General features: G+C 38.9%; 1 protein-coding gene across 1 annotated transcript in view; it reads left to right on the top strand.

The window, feature by feature from the left end:
* PPARGC1A (PPARG coactivator 1 alpha) overlaps positions 1-21,302 on the top strand; it is a 98,530-nt gene that overhangs the window by 61,657 nt on the left and 15,571 nt on the right. Inside the window, exons 6-10 of the mRNA XM_073805123.1 lie at positions 3,241-3,286; positions 3,396-3,469; positions 15,480-16,395; positions 16,957-17,061; positions 17,214-17,334. Of these exons, the coding sequence (XP_073661224.1) occupies positions 3,241-3,286; positions 3,396-3,469; positions 15,480-16,395; positions 16,957-17,061; positions 17,214-17,334 (1,262 nt within the window). The remainder of the gene's footprint in view (positions 1-3,240; positions 3,287-3,395; positions 3,470-15,479; positions 16,396-16,956; positions 17,062-17,213; positions 17,335-21,302) is intronic.

Here is a 21,302-nt window from a genome sequence, read left to right as displayed (position 1 = left end):
GCCCAACGAGAGCCCATAGAAAGTTGCCGTTGCTTTAAAATATTTAACTTCCACATTATCTGTACCTCTGACTTTGTAGTGGAAGTAGACACATTCTAAAATAGCAGTTATAAACATCCACCTCTTTTTTTTTTCCCTTTTGTTTCCCCAATTCCCCTTCCAGCTGCAGAGTGGTAGCCCCTGATCCCTGTTTTGAACCATGATTATTTCATACAGGTATGCTGTTGCTGCTGCTTTTAATACATCTTTTCTTTTCCAGTGTTTTGAATTTCCCTCTCTCATCCCTACCTCACCATAAACCCGGGATTTTCATATTCCTTTAATATTTTTAATTGGCTCTCAATTAGATTTTCCCTGGTGGATATCTCAAAAATCACTGTCCATCCCTTTCTGTCAGTTCAAGGAAATATATTTATCAAAATGGGCCACAGTCTCTCAGTTTGCTGCACCCTGATTGGCCTCTCACATGCATGCGCTGGAACAGTTTTCTCAGTGCAGAACCAGACATGCTGTGGGATTCTAGTGGGTGACCTGAAATGAAGAATTCACTGGGCTCCTCCCCACATGGTCCTGGTCATATGTTCATTTTCTGGAGCTGAATTTGAAGCCCCAAACTTGCTGGAACCCTGTAGTCAGTAAACATAGTCCAGCAGCACATGTTTTAAAGTGGGGGGTTTTTTGTCTTTTTTTTTTTTTTTAATTTTACTTGGTCCTTTTGGATTTTGAGGGTTTATTAATTTTGTCAATCCATGTACCACTAAATATTATTTTAATTTGTTACAAACCATGGCAGTGAAGAACTAAATTGGCCTATGAAGGACATACACTTTAGATAAAACCTGCTGTATGTAGGGTTTTTTTTTTTTAAGGTATATATCTGTGGTGAGGCATCAGAAGTATATCCCAGAATAGAACAAAGCTTGTTAAACAACAACAACCAAAAAAAAAAAAAATTCCTGTAGTTACTAGAGGTCTAAAAGAAAATAAACATGCAAACATGGCTGGCTGTTAATAACCAACAGGAAATAAATGCTGAGTTTCAGGGATTATTTAAATTATTATTCAAAATTTTAATGTAGAAAATATATGAACAATTAGAAACAATAACTAAGAGGACTTTCTGAGGTTACCTTATTGAACATATTGTCATTTTTTTGCACGGAGCTTCACGTGTGCTCTCTGTACCATTGTAGGGTCCAGTTCTTTTCACTTCCCTAGGATAATGGTCTGGACTTTGGCGATTGTATGGTCCCATTTATTCATTTATTGATTCATTCATCAAAGATATCAGTCATTCATCAAAGATATCATGATCTTCATGAAAAAGATTCATTCCTGTCCTCAAGGATCTTAGAGCCTCTGGTCTACTAGTCATTGGAACAGTGTGGATTAAACTTCCAGTAAACCAAATCAAAGCTCCTCTAGTGGTAGTTTTTGTGAACGTGGAATTATTTTGGGATTAGATTCTGGATGTGCTTTGAAGCTGTACCCTTCCTGTGACCCTCATTTCCTGTTTGCATTTTGTCCCACGAAATATGACCACTGCCTGTTCCTTTCCTTCCATTGCCATGGGCCTTACTTTTACCCAACGATCAGAATTTGGGGGAATCTTCCTTTGAGCATTCCAGATAGGCTACCCCACACCTTGAAAACTGGAATTTCAGTGACCGATTTTCAATGTACATTATTGTGTGACATAGCACATATTCATACTTGGTGATATTTTGTATAGAACCTGTGTGTGTTATCTTAATTATTAGTTGAGCACCATAGAAGTTGGTAAAGTTCCTTCATAAGTGTGTTCTTTTTGAAAGGCTCATTATGTCAGACATATTAGAAAGTTAATGTCAAATCAGTTCATTTATTGGTATATCTGAAAAAGCCAATCAGTCAATGTACCTAATTTGCACAAGACAGCATGAGCTTCGTATTTCTGGATGCATATTGGATAGATGATAAACCATTCAATTGTTTAAAAACGAAATCTAAATCTACAAATTAAATGCTATGTAAATACTACTTGTATATGTAAATACTATTTGTCCAAGTAAAGTACCTAATTTCAACCTAATTTGGACATAAATAGTATTTTCACATTTCAAAGGGCCTTAATTACTGGTGTTGATTAATTTCCTTTAATATCTATTGAATGCAATTCCTTTTGATAATAGGGGAAAGAAAACATATTCAGAGCCCGACTCTGCCAGTAACTAGTTTTATGGTCCTGGAAATATCATGCAGCATCTTAGGTCTCAGGTTTTTCATCCATAAAATAAGAAAGTTTATACTAAAGACCTTTTTGGTTTCAAGTCCATGATTTTCATTACATAAATGACTACCTCTTGACCTTTTGAAAGTAGTTATTTTAATGAGAAAAAATTGACAAAATCTATATACATATAAAAATATCTTTATAGATAAGCATATATATACATAATATGTGGACGTATATCCCAAGTACGTTTCTCATCATGTTTTCCCCTCCTTCTGTTCAAAAGACAAGACTGCCAAGGAGAAGCAATTGAAATTTTGGAGTGAGAAGAAGATTCTTACTCCACCCTTCATAACTGGGAAATGCCTCCTGTAGGAGGGTAAGATTTAGGAAGCAGAAGAAGAAGTAGATGAGCTCTCTTTGCAAGTCTATAGGTCTCTCAACTGATAAACAGTAGTTTTCCTTTAGTTGTCTATCAGATTTGGGGATCTGAAGGCCTTTTAAACTATCTGGGTCAGTGTCCACAATTTGCCATAATCTCTCACTTAATTTTCAGTGAATAGAATAGTTCTTGAGTGAGCTTTGGCCCATAGAAATAACCTATTCTCAGGGCTAGATATAAAATTATACATTTTAGGAGAAAAATCAGCTGAATATTCATAACGTTCTGTCGTCTTGTAGTTACTCTGCTGTTTTCTTGCCTAAACAAACCGTGTACTATATTCCAAATTAAAATAGAAAACATTATTTCTCTCTGATGGTCTGATGCAAATTTTGTATCCTTAACAGGGATGCTACATTTTGGGGAAAATTCTGTTTTCGTATGTGTTTTCAAATGATAGTTTACTGATGCAAATGTTGTTTGGAATTTGTTTTAGCATAATGGACTGTTGTCTGAGTTTGGTCCAATATTCAGGGACTTCCTTACTTTAGCTTTCCAGTTTCCAGTTCCCAACTTGACTTGTAGAAAGAAAACAAATCTGAAAACTCTCAATATTTCATAATTAGTTTCCTTTTTTTTCCTTTAGCCAAACCAACAACTTTATCTCTTCCTCTGACCCCAGAGTCACCAAAGTAAGTATTATGAAATGTAACCATTTTCAGAAAGGGAAGGGGGTTCTAATACATTTGGCTACAGCAACTCCATTTCAGTTTGTTTTTATAAATGTGCCATATCTTCCAGTGACCCCAAGGGTTCCCCATTTGAGAACAAGACTATTGAACGAACCTTAAGTGTGGAACTCTCTGGAACTGCAGGTAAGCCTTACATTTCACTTGAATCTTTTTGTGTGGGTGAGTCTGTATGTGAAATATATATTAGAGTATATTCTCTATGTGATTAATGAAATTCACACAGTACAAACAACATTGGATAAGAAGTTATCTATAAATATTTTCAGTTGTTTATTTTTTTAGGAGGAGACATTTATTGTGTGTCACACCTGGGCCAGACCCTCTGATATATATCATTGATTTGGATCCACAAATAAACCTATTTCCGATTAAGACACTAAAACTTGAGTAGGAGGAGAAATTAACATTTATTGGTCTTCCACTCAATAGATATGCCAAGCGTATAAGTGGTTTTAGCTAATTTCATAATGACCTCATGAAGATGGTGGTAGTATTTTTCATTTTTAAGATGAGAAAATAAGGTTCAGAGACGTTAAGTAACTTGCCCAAGATTGCAGAGCTAGAAAACAAAGAGCAAAGGTTTGAACTCAGGTTTACTAATTATCAATACTTCACCTGAAATATTTTCTTAATCACCATTGTACTCAACAGTGTAATGCTCTCCTATATATGTTACCATCTTTATATCTTTCCAGTAAAGGAAAAAAATGAAAATATGTCCATTCACCAAAACAAAATGTTCTTATATATTTTAAACAAGAGCAATTTCCTTCACCGTTTGGACTTCTTAATTTATTTGGCCAGTCTTACTTCACATTCTGAAGAGGAAGAAGCTTTAAAAACTTGAACTAACCCCTGAGAAACTTACAAATCCAGAGTTCCTAGGCAGACTTCTGAGTTGGCTGCAAATGGTGCCTTTGCAGTAAGTGCCTAGGTTTAGGCACTTGAACCCCACCAGAAAGTGAATCTGAGGATGTCTGTACAAGAAGTTCCTAGGCTTTGGCCATTGCTGATAAGGGTAAAGGAACAGTAAGTTAAACAAATGCTTTCAACCAGAACTACGGTGCCTACACACACCGTGGACACTGTTACTAAGTTTAATTTCACCCTTTGAGTTTGCTAACTTACTTCCTTATGAAAGGTCTGTTGCATGATTGCATGATTTGGTCAAGCAGTAGAGCAGTTAATTTCATGGTATTTATATATATTTTATATGTGCGTATACAAGTACAAATATATCGTTATATAATAATAGATGTACACACATGTATTCACATATAAAGAATATATATAACATCATTTCTTAAATAAATTACAATTACACGTGTGATCATAAGTAACTTTTGTGTGCGTGTATTATGTGCAGTAGAGGCCTTCTTGTCCGACCAATGAGTGAGTATTTGGTGGTTTTATCTAAAAAGTTGATTGAAGTGTACACAGTTTAATCATTTTACTTTTGCTTAAAACATACAAATTACACATTCAAATATAAAATTTTTGGTATAAGACAGAGAGACCTTTGCACTGAACTTAAATGTACTAACTAGGGATCCGTTCATCTTTCTGGCACAAACTTCACTAATAATGCATCAAAGATGGTATTCGCGTTTCGTTTCTTGGTTTTTGAAGGAAAATAATTAAGGGTATTTGTGTGGGAGTCTGAGTGCAGAATCATTCTAGGTTTTTATGATTTTTTTAACATAAGTCATAATAATTCCTTATGTTTTCCCATACCATCCACCGACAACTAAGTTGACAGCCCTTCTTTTAGTAATATACCTTTATCGGGTCTTTTAATAGAAAAAACTTTTCTTACTAACATTTCATTCAGTTATATAATATTTTATTATCTGACATAATTTCAGTCACCAGTACGATGGACATTAGTGGATTTGGGAAAATACATTACCTTGGCCATAGTAACAACCAGCTGAAAGGAATCTATTAACTAGGAGTGTTTAGGATGGCTGTAGGTGTAAGTTGCTTTGGTTTAGAGAGGTTTGAGAAAGCTTCCACTGTATATACTGATACCAAGCTTTCCATTAAAGAAACATTTTTTTAATTTTTCTCTGATTATAAATAATATAAGCTTACTATAAAAAATGTCAAAAATACAAACTAGTGGAAAAATTGTGTATAGTTCTAAATTGTTTTCTATGGATATTTTTACATCTGTGATCATTTTGTATATACATAATTTTGCAATCTGATTTTTCAGTTAACATTTTAATAAGGAAGTTTTATATCATCACAGACCCTTTATTATGAGGCTTTTCTTAGTGTGCTGTATAACATTAGCTTGAGTAGGTGCATCAAACTGTATCAAAATTTAATTATACTTCTTTGTTACACATTTGGGTTGTTTTAAAGTGTTACCATTTTGAAATAGCACTACAGTGGAAATCTTTGTTCATAAATTTTTTAAATCTTATTTTTCTCAAAATGAATTACTAGTAGTTATTAATACGAATATAAGGATATAAATATCTTGGGGGCTTCTGATACATATTGCCCCATTGCTTTCCAAAAGAGGTGTTTCCACTTATAGTCCTATTATCACTATGTGGATATATTTGCTTTATTACATCCTTGCTAGCATTGGGTATCTTCGTTTTTAAAATATTTTGCTCATTTATGTGTATAACATCATTTAAATTACATTCCTTGTACTCATAAGATTATGGTGTTACAAAAAAGCACTTATTTTTATTTTCTTCTTGTCAGAAGTTTTATTATTTCTCTTACTGACCTAATTTTAAATAATTTAGTTATACATTTGAAAGGTTAGTAGGCTACACTGTTGAGAATTTATAGAAGATACTTTTTAAAAAAATACTTAGCATCCTAAAAATATATACAGTGGATTTATTTCTGTTGGTGAACCAGAATTCATCTTACTAGTTTAAACCCCTTTTTATTAGTGCTTTGAAAGATTATTGAGTACAATGGAAATCAATTTACCAACATATATAACATATATAATACCTGCTCTATGCTTGCAACACTGTAGATCTTGGGGAATATTTATCAAGCATAAGACATAGAGACTGGGCTTCCCTGGTGGCACAGTGGTTAAGAGTCCACCTGCCGATGCAGGGGACACAGGTTCGTGCCCCGGTCCGGGAAGATCCCACATGCCGCGGAGCAGCTGGGCCCGTGAGCCATGGCCGCTGAGCCTGTACATCCGGAGCCTGTGCTCCACAACGGGAGAGACCACAACAGTGAGAGGCCCGCGTACCGCAAAAAAAAAAAAAACAAAAAGACATAGAGACTAATCCATGCGAACCATGGACTATTGTACTCGGCTCATAGTAGGTGCTAAATAAATATTCTTGTTTTTAAGATGTGGGCTTATAGTCAGTTGGGAAAATAACACATATTGTCCAAGTAGCATGAAGGGAAAATATTATTTACTGTTTATAATGTTTTGCTACTTTCAAAAGAAGGTGGGCCCAGAGGTTGTTTTTCATTTGTTGAGCACATGGTGGTAATGAGTGCAGATACACATTACACAAGCTGATGTATGGCCAAATTGCATTACATGCAAGAAGGGAATTCGAGCTACAGGAAAATCAAGGGATGAAGAAGAACTTGGAGGCTGTAGAAGGTGGCTAGAAGGAGAAGTTTGAAACCTGCTCGGAGGATGGTATAGGGAGGAGGAGATTGGGGGAGAAGAGGGTTATTTTTTTTTGATAAAGCTATTGTGTATTTGAAGTGCTAGACAATGTGTAATGTTCATGACCTCCATCCCCACTAAACGTCTTCAGTAAAATTTGTTGTGTAGTAGCATTTGGAGGATATGACAAACACTGATTGTACCTCAGGAGAATCACCAAAGGGAGAAAATAAGCTTTCATAGGGAACCCTGTAACATGGCTTCAAGTTAAATACCATGATTGTGCAAAAGATTGAAAAGAATTGTAGAGACAGTTCAGGACTGAAGGAAGCATTAAGGCAATACCATTAGGCAGTGAGTGACAGAGTTGATCTGTGGAAAGGAGTTTGGAGGAAATTGAGCGCTCCACTGACTTGGGGTGCCTTAAGGGAGAAAAATATTTGCATCTGATTTTTAAGTGTGTGGGTGGAAAGGAGAGAAGATATTGATGGAGCAGAAGATACTGTATTGTAAATTGAAACATAAAATTGCCAGTATTCAACATTTTTGACATACCAAAAAAATTGGCAATTTCGTGTGATACTACCTGAACTAAGATACTTTACAAGCTGCAAATCTCCAAATGAAAGTAGTCTATTATGATTTTTTAAAAAACAGACAGCACAGTTTAGTGAAGCTGTGCAAACCCTTGGCTCTGATATCGGACAAACCCAAGTTTAAATTCTGGGTCAGCCCCCATCTAGCTGTAAGGCCTTTGGTCAGTTTAATTAAATTCTGTAAGACTCAGGAAGCTTATGTATCAAATGAAGCTGATCACAGTACCTGCATCTCACTGAGTCACTGTGAGGATAAATGATATAAAACATGAAAAAAGCTTAGTCCAGTGACAGCATATGTGTCCAATAACTATTAGCTATTTAATTACTAATTCTACATTAAGTTCATTTCTGGAAGTCATTGTACCTTCCTGCTCACCTTTTCAACTTTTGACTACCTTTTACCTGGTTCCTTTTATTGGCCTTTGTACTAGCTCTTCTTTAGCACTCTCATATGTGAAGTTATGTATTCTCTTTTGTGGTAAAATTCCCCTAATTCCCCATGAAATTGAACATATACTGCTTTTGGTGTGGGGCTGGGATTTACCAAATCAAGGTAGAAAAATCTCCCCTTGGGCATTCATTCTCTCAACAACAGGTACTTCTGCTGTTACTACAAATCCTAGAGGCTAGACATTCACTAATAGGCACTTCACATGTATTATTTTTATTTAATTTTAATTTTATTTTTATTTTTTTTTGCGGTACGCGGGCCTCAGGCTCCGGACGCGCAGGCTCAGCGGCCATGGCTCCCGTGCGCAGCCGTTCTGCGGCATGTGGGATCTTCCCGGACGGGGGCATGAACCCGCGTCCCCTGCATCGGCAGGCGAACTCTCAACCACTGCGCCACCAGGGAAGCCCCACATGTATTATTTTTTGACTGTCTATTTAATTGTGAAGGAAAAAGCTATATGTCGATTCTAGGTCTGTGGTGGACCCTGGGTTCAAAGCAAGTCTGTCTAACTAGAGATTATGTCTCTTTCCTGATGCCTGAATTTTAAAGATAGTAGTGGACATCTGTTATGTTAAATAGGTTTTATTTCACTTGCCAAGTGTCATTGATTGGTATTGGCTGCCAGAAGCATTGTGTTGAGAAGGATGCTAAGGCCAAGTCTGTACTCAGTGGGAATGTCATGATCAGTTAGTAATGTCTGCCGTCAGTGCAGCAGAAGGGTGGACAGGGTGCGAACAGCATTCAGCTTGTTGATTTGTTGATCCTTCGTATACATGCTTAATGCCTTTGGCTGCAACAGAGGACATGGATCAAGCTGTTGCCCAGGATTTTCTGGTGTCTTCTTATTTAATTTTACAAAGTTTAGTGAAAATTTCCAAACATTGAAGTGAAAACGTAAAGAGTCAACAAAATTCTAAGACCTCAAGAATAATCCCTCTGCCCCATCTGCAGAGTCTTTGGGAAACAGGAGGGATGAGATAGGAAGTTTGCTTTATTAAGTATCACCAGCTGGTCTGACTTTGTGATTGTCCTAAAGTAGCTCATTTTGGCTGATAAAAAAAAAAAAATGCTTCTCTTTTACAGGTGTAAAAACTAATTTGATTTCAAAATAGCTGTTAGTAAAGCAAGATGAGAGAAAAGAGAATGCTCTTTTGGCAGAAGGCATTTAAATCCATTGCATATGGAGATGTTCAGAGTGCTAGACTTTTTGCTTCTGAAGTGGGAATGGCAAAGCAATGTCAGCTCAACAAGGTTATGGTTTTAACCACAGGACATGAAGGAATTTGATTAGGAACCCCCAAACTTTTATTTATATATATTTATTTACATGTACATACATATATATCTATATGTGTGTGTATATATATATATACACACATACATGTATATGTATATATAAATGTTTTATTTTTATTACTGTAAAAGTAATAAGAATAAATATAACTAATTAGGAAAATAAGGACAAAATCATCAGCACTCTCATCACCCTTAGCAATGCTTTCCTCCATCAATATGTATATTTTCCCCATGGTTTTCATGATGGTGGATTTGGTTTAAATCGGCAGTTATTGAAATTGCACTTCAGTAGACTTGCACTTAAAAAACTCAGCTCGTTAACCCATCACTGAGTAATTTCTTATTCTTTTATGTGGAGTCTTGTATTGTCATTTTTGGACTTCCCATTTCAAAGCTGATTTCGCTGGATGGTATATGGACAAACAGCATAAATTTGCTGTACCCTTTTGGTGTATACATCTTTTGTATGTGACTTACCCGTGGGGAAATAGACCAAAGCAAAATAGGAATAGTAGTTGGTCGTTTTAACAGAAAGCCACAGTGACAGAGAACTAGAAAGTGATTTTGACAGGTCATATAATCCATTCCTGTGGCTGAAGAAGCCAAGAAAGGGAGACCCAGCAAATTCTCTTTACAGCCCACTCCAGTGTTTTGCAACTCGTCCTGACAGGAATTTCTTCCATATTTCTTCCATATTTCATATCCCTCATTTTCTATTTTTAATCTCATTCTTCTTGACTCAGCGTCTGAAAAACACCTCAGTTTTCTTTTCTGGAAATGGTACTATCCAATGTCTTGCAAGCCAAGGATAGCAAAGCAATTTTCTCTCCCGTATCAACTTCAGGGGTTTGGTGGGAGACACCTGGAAAGCCAGACTCCTCCCTCCCTGCCCCGGACCCCCTCTCCTGCCCCAGCTCTGTGGGAAAGTGCCCGAGGGCCAGTGAATAACAGCTTCATCTTCCATGAGCAAGAGTTGGGGCACTAGACACATGTCATAGGAATGTTCTGAAGCTTTTCTGTGTGGTGAGTTTGTTCCCCAGTTCTCAGAGCTGATACAGGAAATCCTTAAAAAGCAGGAAAGGCGGGGGCTCCATCAGTCAGAGGGGACATGCCAGCCTGGGTACCAGAGCGAGGTGTGGGAGGCCCTTCTGTGTCAGGGGTTAACACTTTGGTTGCTGCCTTTTGTGGAGATCCAGTGAGTCCTGGGGAAGTTAGGGGTGAAGAGAGAGCACTGGAGGAGCTTTTATCAACAAAATATTTTAACAATGATAGCAGTAACAGTTCATACTGATTGAGTATCAGTCCTTCCTATGCTCCCTTGACACCCACTCCAAGTTCTTGAGGCCAAAAATATGTGAGTAGAACTCAAGTTACTCTCCTCTCTTTGCCCAGTCCTCCTTCTTTGGTGAGTTTTTAAGCAAATTAGAAAATCATCTTCTTGGTGTCTTTCCTTGAGAAATCTTAGAACTGGCATTTGACATAAGAAAAATCCCACTGTCAAACTCCAAAGCGAGTCACAGATTTAGCAGGAGGTTGTGTGAAATGTAAACTGTAAAACTGTGTAAACTATTAAGAAAGATCTTGCTGAAGTCATTGGCTGGATAGTGGAGCACAGAATACAGAGCAGAAGACTTGCCATTTATCAGTCATTCAATTAAACCCACCAACCCAAAAGAGAACTCCTCAAAGGAGATCATTTTAGAGCACATAATGAAACACAAAACCAAACCAAACTTGTCTCTGACTTTTTTTTTTTAAAGGGCTGTTTAAAAAGATAACTGGAGAGTGTGGGAGAGTGTGTACCACTTCCCCCAGATTTGCTGTGCAGAAGTGCAGAAGTGTGAGTGATGTAGAGGTACTTGTTTATTATAGAGCACATTTCAATGCAGTAATCATAAATATTGCTAAGGTTGTGCTCCGTTGAAATATGACCTACATACTCTTGATTGTTTGTGTTACGTGATTTGTCTGACACCCATTACATTCTGGGTAATAGCAGCCATTTGTTGCTCTGCACAGCAGGCTCTTCTGACAAAAGAAAATAGGCAGCAATAAAAAAGCTATAGTCTGAATTACATTCTGCACAGTGCTGCACTGCTGAGAGTTTGTGCAAGTGTGTTAACAATGTTCTGAACTGCCTCTTGTCAGCCTTCAGCCTGTAATGGCCATCTGTCCTCACATAAATCTGTCAAAACCTGCTAAGTTCAAGAGAGAGCATGGAATATACCTTGTACTGTCAACACCAAAATGTACACATTCCCCAGAAAATCAACACACAGGAAATAATCCGGAGGTTATGGGAGGCATTAGCCCGGTTGATTTAGGCTTGTGGGCTGAAATTGAGAGTCCGGCAATTAGTGGGAAGATGACAAAGGTAGTGGGGTTGAGGAATTGATTATTGACTGCCCTTCTACCGCAGGGGAAAACATTCTGGGTGGAGGAGATGGGGTTAGAGAAATCTAATTAGTTCAGGTGCAGCAAAGGGTTCCCTGTCCCGGGCACAACTCCTAAAAGCTGGACATCACGTTAAAAGAAAAGGAAAAAAAAAAAAGCTTCTTACACTTTTATTTATTTATTTATTATTTTATTTTTTTGCGGTACGCGGGCCTCTCAATGTTTTGGCCTCTCCCGTTGCGGGGCACAGGCTCCGGACGCACAGGCTCAGCGGCCATGGCTCACGGGCCCAGCCGCTCCGCGGCATGTGGGATCTTCCCGGACCGGGGCACGAACCCGTGTCCCCTGCATCAGCAGGCGGACTCTCAACCACTGCGCCACCAGGGAAGCCCCGCTTCTTATACTTTTGTTTTGCTTTGTTTTGTTTTACTCTGGATCTCAACCCTATCTGGAAATAGATTTTCAATGAGGCACTGGTGACACGCAGTCTCGTGCTCCTTAAGATGTCTCAGTCTTGCTCTGGGGTATTCTCCTCAGATTGAAGAAGTTTCAGCAAATAGTCAAAAGGTTAGGGAATGATCTGAATTATTTTTCCCTGCCCACCGACTCACTAATCCTAAAATAACTTCCATCTACTAAGAGAGTATTATTTAATGAGCAGGGCCGTCCGAAATTTCTAGCCCCGATATTTTCACTCACAGGGTATATCTGGTTATCTCAGGGTGTTTCTGTAAGTTTTAAGCAGATACACAAGAAAATCTGTACTCACTGCAGATTTTAAAGAATGATCTCTTTATGAAGTCCTGGGGGCTGAATCCCTGAAATGCCAGCATTTGGTGGAATATTCAGCACACAGTAGGTGCTGAGTGAAAGTCTGTTTAATTGCCACAGGCCATCTAAAATGAAAAGGAAGTAAAAGGCTTTGTTTTCAACGCCAAGAAACTCTAATCATGTGTTAGCGCTCCCAAGAGCAACTTGAGAATCGGTTATTTAAGCGATAATGAGCTTAGGTACTAGGACAAGGGTTTCAAATGTTCAAGACGAAAAAGAATTTCTATATTTAAAATCCCTAGATAGCTGAGCTATTTTTAGAACTAGTCTCTCTTTAATAGTGGCCTAATTTGGTGTTTCTGAAGTTTAGGGTTTCTTTTTATAAGTCTAGAATGTCAGTCAAAATATATCTACCTGAGATCAAGGCAAGGTGCCACATAGACGCGGCGGGATAGTGGCTCTCCATAAGTGGTCTATGAACCGTGTCATTAAAAATATTTGACCAGCTTCCCAAGTGATCCGTGGGCCACTGAAATGGGACACCTACTAGTAAAGGAGGATCTAGAAAAATAAAAATGAGTGTAACATTTTGCAAAAATAAGCCCGAGCAATATTCCACTGAGAGCTTCTCATCTGTCTGGAGAGACAAGATGTAATTCACATTCAAAAAGATAAGCGTGAAAATATAGCAATATCTGGTAAGTGAGTGATCCTGGCAGTGAATTATTGGAAAAGTAAAAATTACCCCCATTCAGAGTATCATGAAAAGATCTATGAAGTTGTATTTGAGGATGTTGAATGTCATTTCCCCCAATTCAAGGGCTATCTCATTTGGAATATTTGACTGTTATTTACTCAGCAAAGAGAGATTATTCATCATTATTTCTTTGAGCATCTTAGCTTCCTGTGAGAAATATTTGAGATCTTGTCATTTCTTTGCTGGGAGTTGGTATCTTTACATTTGTTGTAGCAGTAATTGAAGGTAGCATGTGGTTGAAATCAGTGTGTATGAATGGGGCAGTGCAAAGGGTAGAGGAAACAAGCAGAGAGAGAGATGGACAAACAGAAAGATAGACAGGGTAAGAAAGAAAGCACGAAAAGGAAGGGGAGAAGGAGATGGAGGGGGAAATGGGAGGAATAGGAAGAGACGGAGGAGGGGAAGGAGGGGAAGGAGGGGAAGGAGGGAAGGAGGAGAGAAAATTGGCCATATAGGAATTTCTTAGAGTGAGTAAAAGATATACTTGTCTATGAAAGAGGGAACACAAGGAGAGTGAACTTCAGTGACATAGATGATTCCTTCAGTAATGTCACCTCCCTATTATCTTCAAGCAAAGAATGGAGGGCAGGCGTACAGTAGGCTGCTGATAAAGGGAAGCTTTTCTGAGACTCAGATGTGTCACGAAGGGAGAGCAGTGTCTCCTTCTCTTTGTGTTTGCATTTCCCTGTCTTTCTGAACTTTTCTGGGAGAGATGTCCAAAGTCAAACCTTTTTGCATTCTTGTACGTTTCCTTCCCTCCTTTAGGGAGAATTAGCTACGTATAATAAAAGTTGCCAAATATTGGTGCAAAATATTTCATTTTAAGGAAAATATTAATTTCTTCTATCTCTTTATTGTCAAGTAGGGGAGAGAGGGAGTGTCTTCCTGTTCATACCAAAACTTCATGTAGCGTTCTGTGCCCTACTTGGTTATGTGTGTGTATGTATGTGTGTGTGTCAAGGTAGAATTTTCCTTGAAGCCTGCAGTCGCCTTAAGTCCAACCCCAGGCTTCTTGTGGACTTAAGTTCTTTTTTGCTGAATAGCATCCTCCCGTCCTCCTAAATAAAAAGTGTATTGTAAACTAAAATGTTCCCTTGTAAGCATAAAGTCATTTGAACTCCAGCCTGCCCTTCTTCAAAGTTCCGTCGACTCTGGAGCTTTTCCACAATTCTTCTTCCTTGGCATAAAGGGCTGAGGAGGACTTAGGGGTGAAACTGAACAGAGATAACTAGCCTTCACACGCTCTCCCACAATGACTTGTGATGGAATTTTCTGCCCTCTGTAGAAAAGCACAAAAGGCAACAACTGACAGATTCCCCCTCTTCTTCCTTTCTTTTTTTTTTCATTTTTTCAATTAGTTAGTTGCCGAAGCTTGGATTCGTTTCAATCCTTCAGCCTCCTAACCCGCCCTGATGTGGTGCTCCAGATAAAATGGTGTACTGGTACCGCAATATTTAGTGTTACTGTTCACTTAAGTTTCTGTTGCAGAACCATATTTTTGACAGAATGTATTAGTTATGCTTACAAGAATGTACTATACCTACATTAGCCATGGTTTACAAAGTTAATGAACTGTGGAGACAGAGAATCATTGCCGTCATGTTGTAGAGTTGTCTGGTACCCTGCGTTAGCCGGCTGCATTTTACTGAACTTACTTTGATGTTGCCAATGTCATTCCCACCCTCCCCCCCAGTTGCTGTCATCCCATCTTTTCTTTTCTTTCCTTTTCTTTTTTTTTAAAGTTGCCTAATTCTTTGGCTCCGTGGGTAGATATCCTTGATTTTACAAAAATTCCTGACCTACATGCATCCTCCCCAGCATTCTTTGCAGACAAATGCCACCAAAGGTCTTCTATGATTTCCCTGTGTCCCTACCGTGTTAATTTTCCACAACCAAGACTGTGAGAAGCCCCTGTAAATCTGAGCTTTTGTAATGCCTGGTGGTGACGTGCTCATGTTTCCTGGGAAGCAGGATCGGTTAGCATTGGCGTTTGAAATACAAAATATCATGGCTTTCACCACAGCCTCATATCGTAGATCCATCTTTTCTTGGTGACAGAGGCTTCGGGAGACAGAGTCACTTTTTCCGGTCTTATCATGAATTTAGTTTCCTTCCTTTTCACTGAGTTTTAACCATTGTCTGAAATCTTGGAAAAGTTAGGAAAGCATATCCTGGCATTTAACAACGTATCTCTGTCTCTTTTCTTTCTCTCTCTCCCCTCCCCGTTTTTTTTTCTTTTATTATCTTAGGCCTAACTCCACCCACAACTCCTCCTCATAAAGGCAACCAAGATAACCCTTTTAGGGCTTCTCCAAAGCTGAAGCCCTCTTGCAAGACTGTGGTACCTCCGCCATCAAAGAAGGCCCGGTACAGTGAGTCTTCCGGTATCCAAGACAATAACTCCACCAGGAAAGGGCCCGAGCAGTCTGAGTTGTACGCACAGCTCAGCAAGACCTCCGTGCTCACCAGTGGACACGAGGAAAGGAAGGCCAAGCGGCCCAGTCTGCGGCTGTTTGGTGACCATGACTATTGTCAGTCAATTAATTCCAAAACGGAAATACTCATTAATATATCACAGGAGCTCCACGACTCCAGACAACTAGAATATAAAGATGCCTCCTCCAACTGGCAGGGGCAGATGCGCTCTTCCACAGATTCAGACCAGTGCTACCCGAGAGAGGCCTCGGGGGTGAGCAGGCAGGTCTCTCCCGGCAGCACCAGAAAACAGCTCCAAGACCAGGAAATCCGAGCTGAGCTGAACAAGCACTTCGGTCATCCCAGTCAAGCTGTTTTTGACGACGAAGCAGACAAGACCAGTGAACTGAGGGACAGTGATTTCAGTAATGAACAATTCTCCAAACTACCTATGTTTATAAATTCAGGACTAGCCATGGATGGCCTGTTTGATGACAGCGAGGATGAAAGTGATAAACTGAAGTCCCCTTGGGATGGCACGCAGTCCTATTCATTGTTCCATGTGTCGCCTTCTTGTTCTTCTTTTAACTCTCCATGTAGAGATTCCGTGTCACCACCCAAATCCTTATTTTCTCAAAGACCCCAAAGGATGCGCTCTCGTTCACGGTCCTTTTCTCGACATAGGTCGTGTTCTCGATCACCATATTCCAGGTCAAGATCAAGGTCCCCAGGCAGTAGATCCTCTTCAAGGTAAACCTTGTCAAAACCCACCCAAAGCCTAAGGCGTCCCCAGGAAGTGAAAAAAAAAACAAAGGCAAAAAAATGCATTCAAAACCCACAGGCAGCCCAGCCCCTCACCATCCATTCCCAGTGCCACAGGAACTAAGGAGATTGTCGTTACCCATACATTCCTCCCCATCTTCTCTTAAATCTGTCATTCTTGAACACAGTGCCTTGAGCCAGTCAGATCTGAGAGAGCAATTTGTAAGAAACTTGCTCATCTACCTTTTTCCATTACCTGGAGAGCTGCCTTGTGCCAGGATAGGTGAGATCCATGCAAGATAAAGCTGACAGTGTACCAGGCCGGCGTTCGGCATTCACATCAATAAGAGACGCTGCAAGAGAACACGTCACTCCAGACCTCTAAGCTGACTAGATGATCACAAACTGTCACTGGGAAATCTCACAAGTAGCTGGGAACTGAAAGCCGGTTTATGTAATGCGGAATTCCAGGGGCTGTTCAGTCATGCCGATAAACTGGGGTTCACTGGCAGTTGCAAATGCCCTTCTGTTTTTCCTCCTCTCTCCCAGATCTTGCTACTACTATGAGTCAGGCCACTGCAGACACCGCGCGCACCGAAATTCTCCCCTGTGCGCGAGATCACGTTCAAGATCGCCCTACGGCCGGCGGCCCAGGTAATGACACACGTCCTTTTCCCTCCGCGCCTCTCATCTCCTCCCGTAGATGACAAGATGTTTTCTAAAACCCCGCCCCCTCCCCAATTTCCGATTAATTTTGCTCATGTGTTTGGAGGTGGTTGCCTTAATGATGAAGTTATGTTTCTCAGGTATGACAGCTACGAAGAGTATCAGCACGAGAGGCTGAAGAGGGAAGAATACCGCAGAGAGTATGAGAAACGGGAGTCTGAAAGGGCCAAACAGAGAGAGAGGCAAAGGCAGAAGGCAATTGTAAGCAGCTTGGAGCTTACTTTCATTTTACAGGAGGGTTTCTTTTCTTTTTTTCTCCTGTCTTTTCTTTTCGTGGGGGTGGGCATAGATTAGAAAATAAGGGAAAGACTCTTGTTAGAATATGCAATACTCAGCCTTTTGGCTTTAAAGCATCAGTGAGTCCTCAGTCCCTCTTAACACAGACTATTGGAAAGCAAAACGTTAGGTCAGTGTATTTCTCCTCCATACTACCTGTTTCTCATTCATCTTGAAGCTCATTACTGTTTTCGACCTTTGTTTCTAAAAATGGAGGAAGGAGAGATTTGTCCAGTCAGATACTGGTCGCATCAAGCCAGAGGATGAGTTCTTTGTATTGTTCTCTGCTGCTTTTTTTTCTCTGAGTGGAAAATGAAGAGATATCACTATTTGGTTTCAGTTTTCGTCTTTTTGGCAGACGTGAGAGTTGGATTGAGTTAGATTTAAAGGCAGTGGTAGAGAAAGATTTGCTAAGAAAGTCATCATTTCTTCCTTGTGCCAGGTCAACAACTAACACATCCATATTTCTTATGAACTGCTTTTCAATAACCTATTATGGATTTCAGCACCACGTACTGCAGGGTATTACATTCGCTTGACATATACACAGTACTGACCCTTTGGGGTTAGGGTCTAGGTTATGTGCATCTAGTTTGTTCTCCGTTGGTCAGACCTTAGAAGGCAAAAAGGAGGTCCTCCAATTGTCAGCATCCAGTACTTGTTCAAGGCAGATATTCCTAATTGATTAAGGAAATCTTTCCCACTGAGCCCCAATAGAGCCTTGAGGGCTTTCCCAACATGGTGCTTTAGGGAGCCATGGCATATCCATTGGAAATGGCACTGTTTTCATTCATTGCAGCTGCTGTCTGTTAGCTGCTAAACGTCATTTCAATGAAGATCAACCTTTGACACATCTTGCATACAAGCTAACCAGGGCTTAGGGAAATGGTTTTTAGCTGGAAATGTTAGATGGATATGGTACCTTTAAAACAACCCACAACCATCAACAAAATCTTGAAAAACCTACCTGGAAGAGCTGACTAATAGAGTCCAAATCGAGCATTGGCCAACAGTTATCAACTGGAGGAAAAAGGTTAACTGAGAGGTTTGTTAAGTCAGGCACTCAAGGAAAAAGGAGGGAGAAGTAATTGAATACGTAGGCTAACGATCTAGGGCTTTGCTGCCATTTAACTTCGAATCTACCTAAGACCAAATTAAAGGCCTTGTGAAAATTATAACACTTTCCCTCATTTTTCTCAACTTTCAAATGAGCTGTGATATTAACATCTGCCAGAGTATCATTAGTTAACACTTAAGAAGACTAATGAAAATTAAAAATTCAATTTTCTAATTTAGATGTTTTTAATTAATAGCCTGTTCAATAATTATAATAATTCACATTTATAGAGTGCCATATAGTTTACAAAGCCTTGTAGCGTGGCACGGTACAGTTAATATATACCAAAGAGAGTCATGTTGAGTAAGCATGAAGGTAAATAGTTATTTCAATGTTTTCATATTCGTATTTGATAAAACTCTTCATGTTTCTTCCCAAAAGAATGACACTAAAGAGAGAAATTGTTTTATCATATATTTGCTCATTTGTGCAAAATATAACACAGCTGTAACCAAAGCTATGTAGATAGATGTAGATAAATGACATGTGCTTATTCTATTCTTCCCAAGAAAATTTAGTGCCAGATACTTACTAGGGTGAAGAAAGGGAGGGAGGGGTCATTTTTGCTAGTTTGGTTCTTTACAAATAGATCAAAGAGTGTGATGGTCTATATTCCATAGATGCCTGAGCCAAAAGCACTCTTGAGGCCACTAGCCTCAGTCTGGAAGCAGATACCACCCTACCACCCTGCCTTTCCCTGTGTCACAAATATTGACCAGTTCCTTGGTTAATTCTTCGACTAAGACAGTCTGTATCAGTTCCCTTTGAAAGACAGCAATTATAGTGCAAATGTCAACTTGGCTTATATTAAGTCATCATAATTAACTAGACGTTTGTGAGAATTTTGGCTTTGAGATGTTTATTTTTTTTAAAAAAGCAGATTAAAAAAGAAAACTAGGACATAGAGATTGTTTACTAACACAGTGACCCATAGGTAGTAAGAGCTTAGTATAAAGATTTGGGACTTAACTATTAAACCAATTCCCACTTGGACTATTAGATGCTATTTTTGCTTAAAATAAGTGAAAACACATGAGTGTATGAGAGACATTTGTTAGGTGCCTGGGTTCTAAAATTAGGTAAGACCTAGTCCCCACATCCAGGGAGTTCAAGTCTACTGGCTGGTAAAGATACATGAAGAGGCAATAGGGTGTGTTAATTGCTATTGCAGAGGATGCGCCTAAGGTACTGCAGTGGCAAATGGGTCGGCAACCAGCCCTGGGAACGAGGGAGGGTATCCCTGGAGGGTGAGATTGATTTGAAACCTAAAGGGAGGAAAGGGCAAAGGTTTTTTCACCTGTGTTGTCCAGTGTGGGAGCCATTAGCCATGAGGCTAATTCAGCTAGTCCCAAATTTAGATGCACTATGAGTGTGATTGAATTTTGAAGACAGTACAAAAAAAAAAAGAGTGTAAAATACTTCATTAATATTTTTTACATCAATGACAAGTTGAAACAATAATATTTTGGCTATGCTGAGCCAAGTAAAATATATTATTAAAATTAAATTTGTTTTTTTTACTTTTTAAAATGTGCCTCAGAAAATTTAAAAGTTACATATGGTGCATTATATTTTTATTGGAAATTACTATTCTAGGCAGAGACTTTAGCTTATACTAAGTCTCTGGAAAAGAACAAGCTATATTGGGAAACTGCTAGTCATTTAATTAGAACACCAGGGTACAGGAGAGGCAAGAAATAAGTCTGGAGGGCTCCATGGTCACCAGATCCTTGAAGGGTCCTTTAAGTCATAATAAAGATTTTGAAGAATATCTTGAAGGCGTAGTGGAACTATTTAATGAGATTACCCGCAGGAAGTTTTTCTGATTGATTTCCTTCCTCAAAATGGTCTGCTTTCTTGTGCCATAATGCATTTGCAAAATATATTTTTACGGACTTGGAGATACAAGCAATGATTTTTGACTCATTTGACTAGATTAGCTTGATAAGTCATTCATGAAACAGCTAAAGGAACTAGGACAGTTTGCCGAAGTTGGTCGGGTAGGTGATTTCCATTCAGATTTCTGAGACACCCTTAAAGTAATGAATAAATAACAAATTATATCTGGAATATCTTGGGTGCAGTGCTGGATTATTCATTAATTCAGATCAATTTTATAATCAGGGGAGCAGCAAAACAGAAGCTCCAAAAGGAAATGAAAAAAATAATGTTACAATCATGTAATAGATACTTTACAAAATTAACCTTTGCTACCTTGTCTTGTGGTCTATAATATTGACTTATTTTTGAGTTCCGTAAGAAGGAGATGGTGGTTTAGGTCATCTATAAACTTTTTAATATGTATGTGTCCAAAAGTCTTTATTCAGACCGACTTCAGTGTACCAAATCAGACAGCTAAGAAAAGACTAATAATTAGTAATTACACAGAATCATATGTTGTGATTGAATATTGCCATCGTTTAAGTTGCTGTTTTCCTCCAATTTCCATCTAAATGCTCTCAAAACCCAATTTATCCTCTGCTTTTCTCAGTCTCATAGGCTTGAAATAATTCAGGATATTGGAACTCTGGAAGCCAGAGTATAGTACTTAATGTCTAATTATATTAGCTCTTAAGTAAACTAACCTGGATGTATTCACATCCATCCAACCTAAGACACTAAGGAGGAGTATTCCTGGACCATACTTGGATGGAAGTAACTTTGGTAAACTGAAAGCTATAGTTTTGTTTCTCCCCTGAAAGTGTCTCCTAGTCACGGTCACTTACTGAATGCCTACTGAATCAGATGAGTGTTATCCATGTTAAGAACAAGAGAA

This window comes from Tursiops truncatus, chromosome 5 (genome assembly GCF_011762595.2).
Source record: "Tursiops truncatus isolate mTurTru1 chromosome 5, mTurTru1.mat.Y, whole genome shotgun sequence".
NCBI classification, from domain to species: Eukaryota; Metazoa; Chordata; class Mammalia; order Artiodactyla; family Delphinidae; genus Tursiops; species Tursiops truncatus.
The sequence above is the reverse complement of the archived record's forward strand: the minus strand, read 5'-3'. Positions and strand labels throughout refer to the sequence as shown.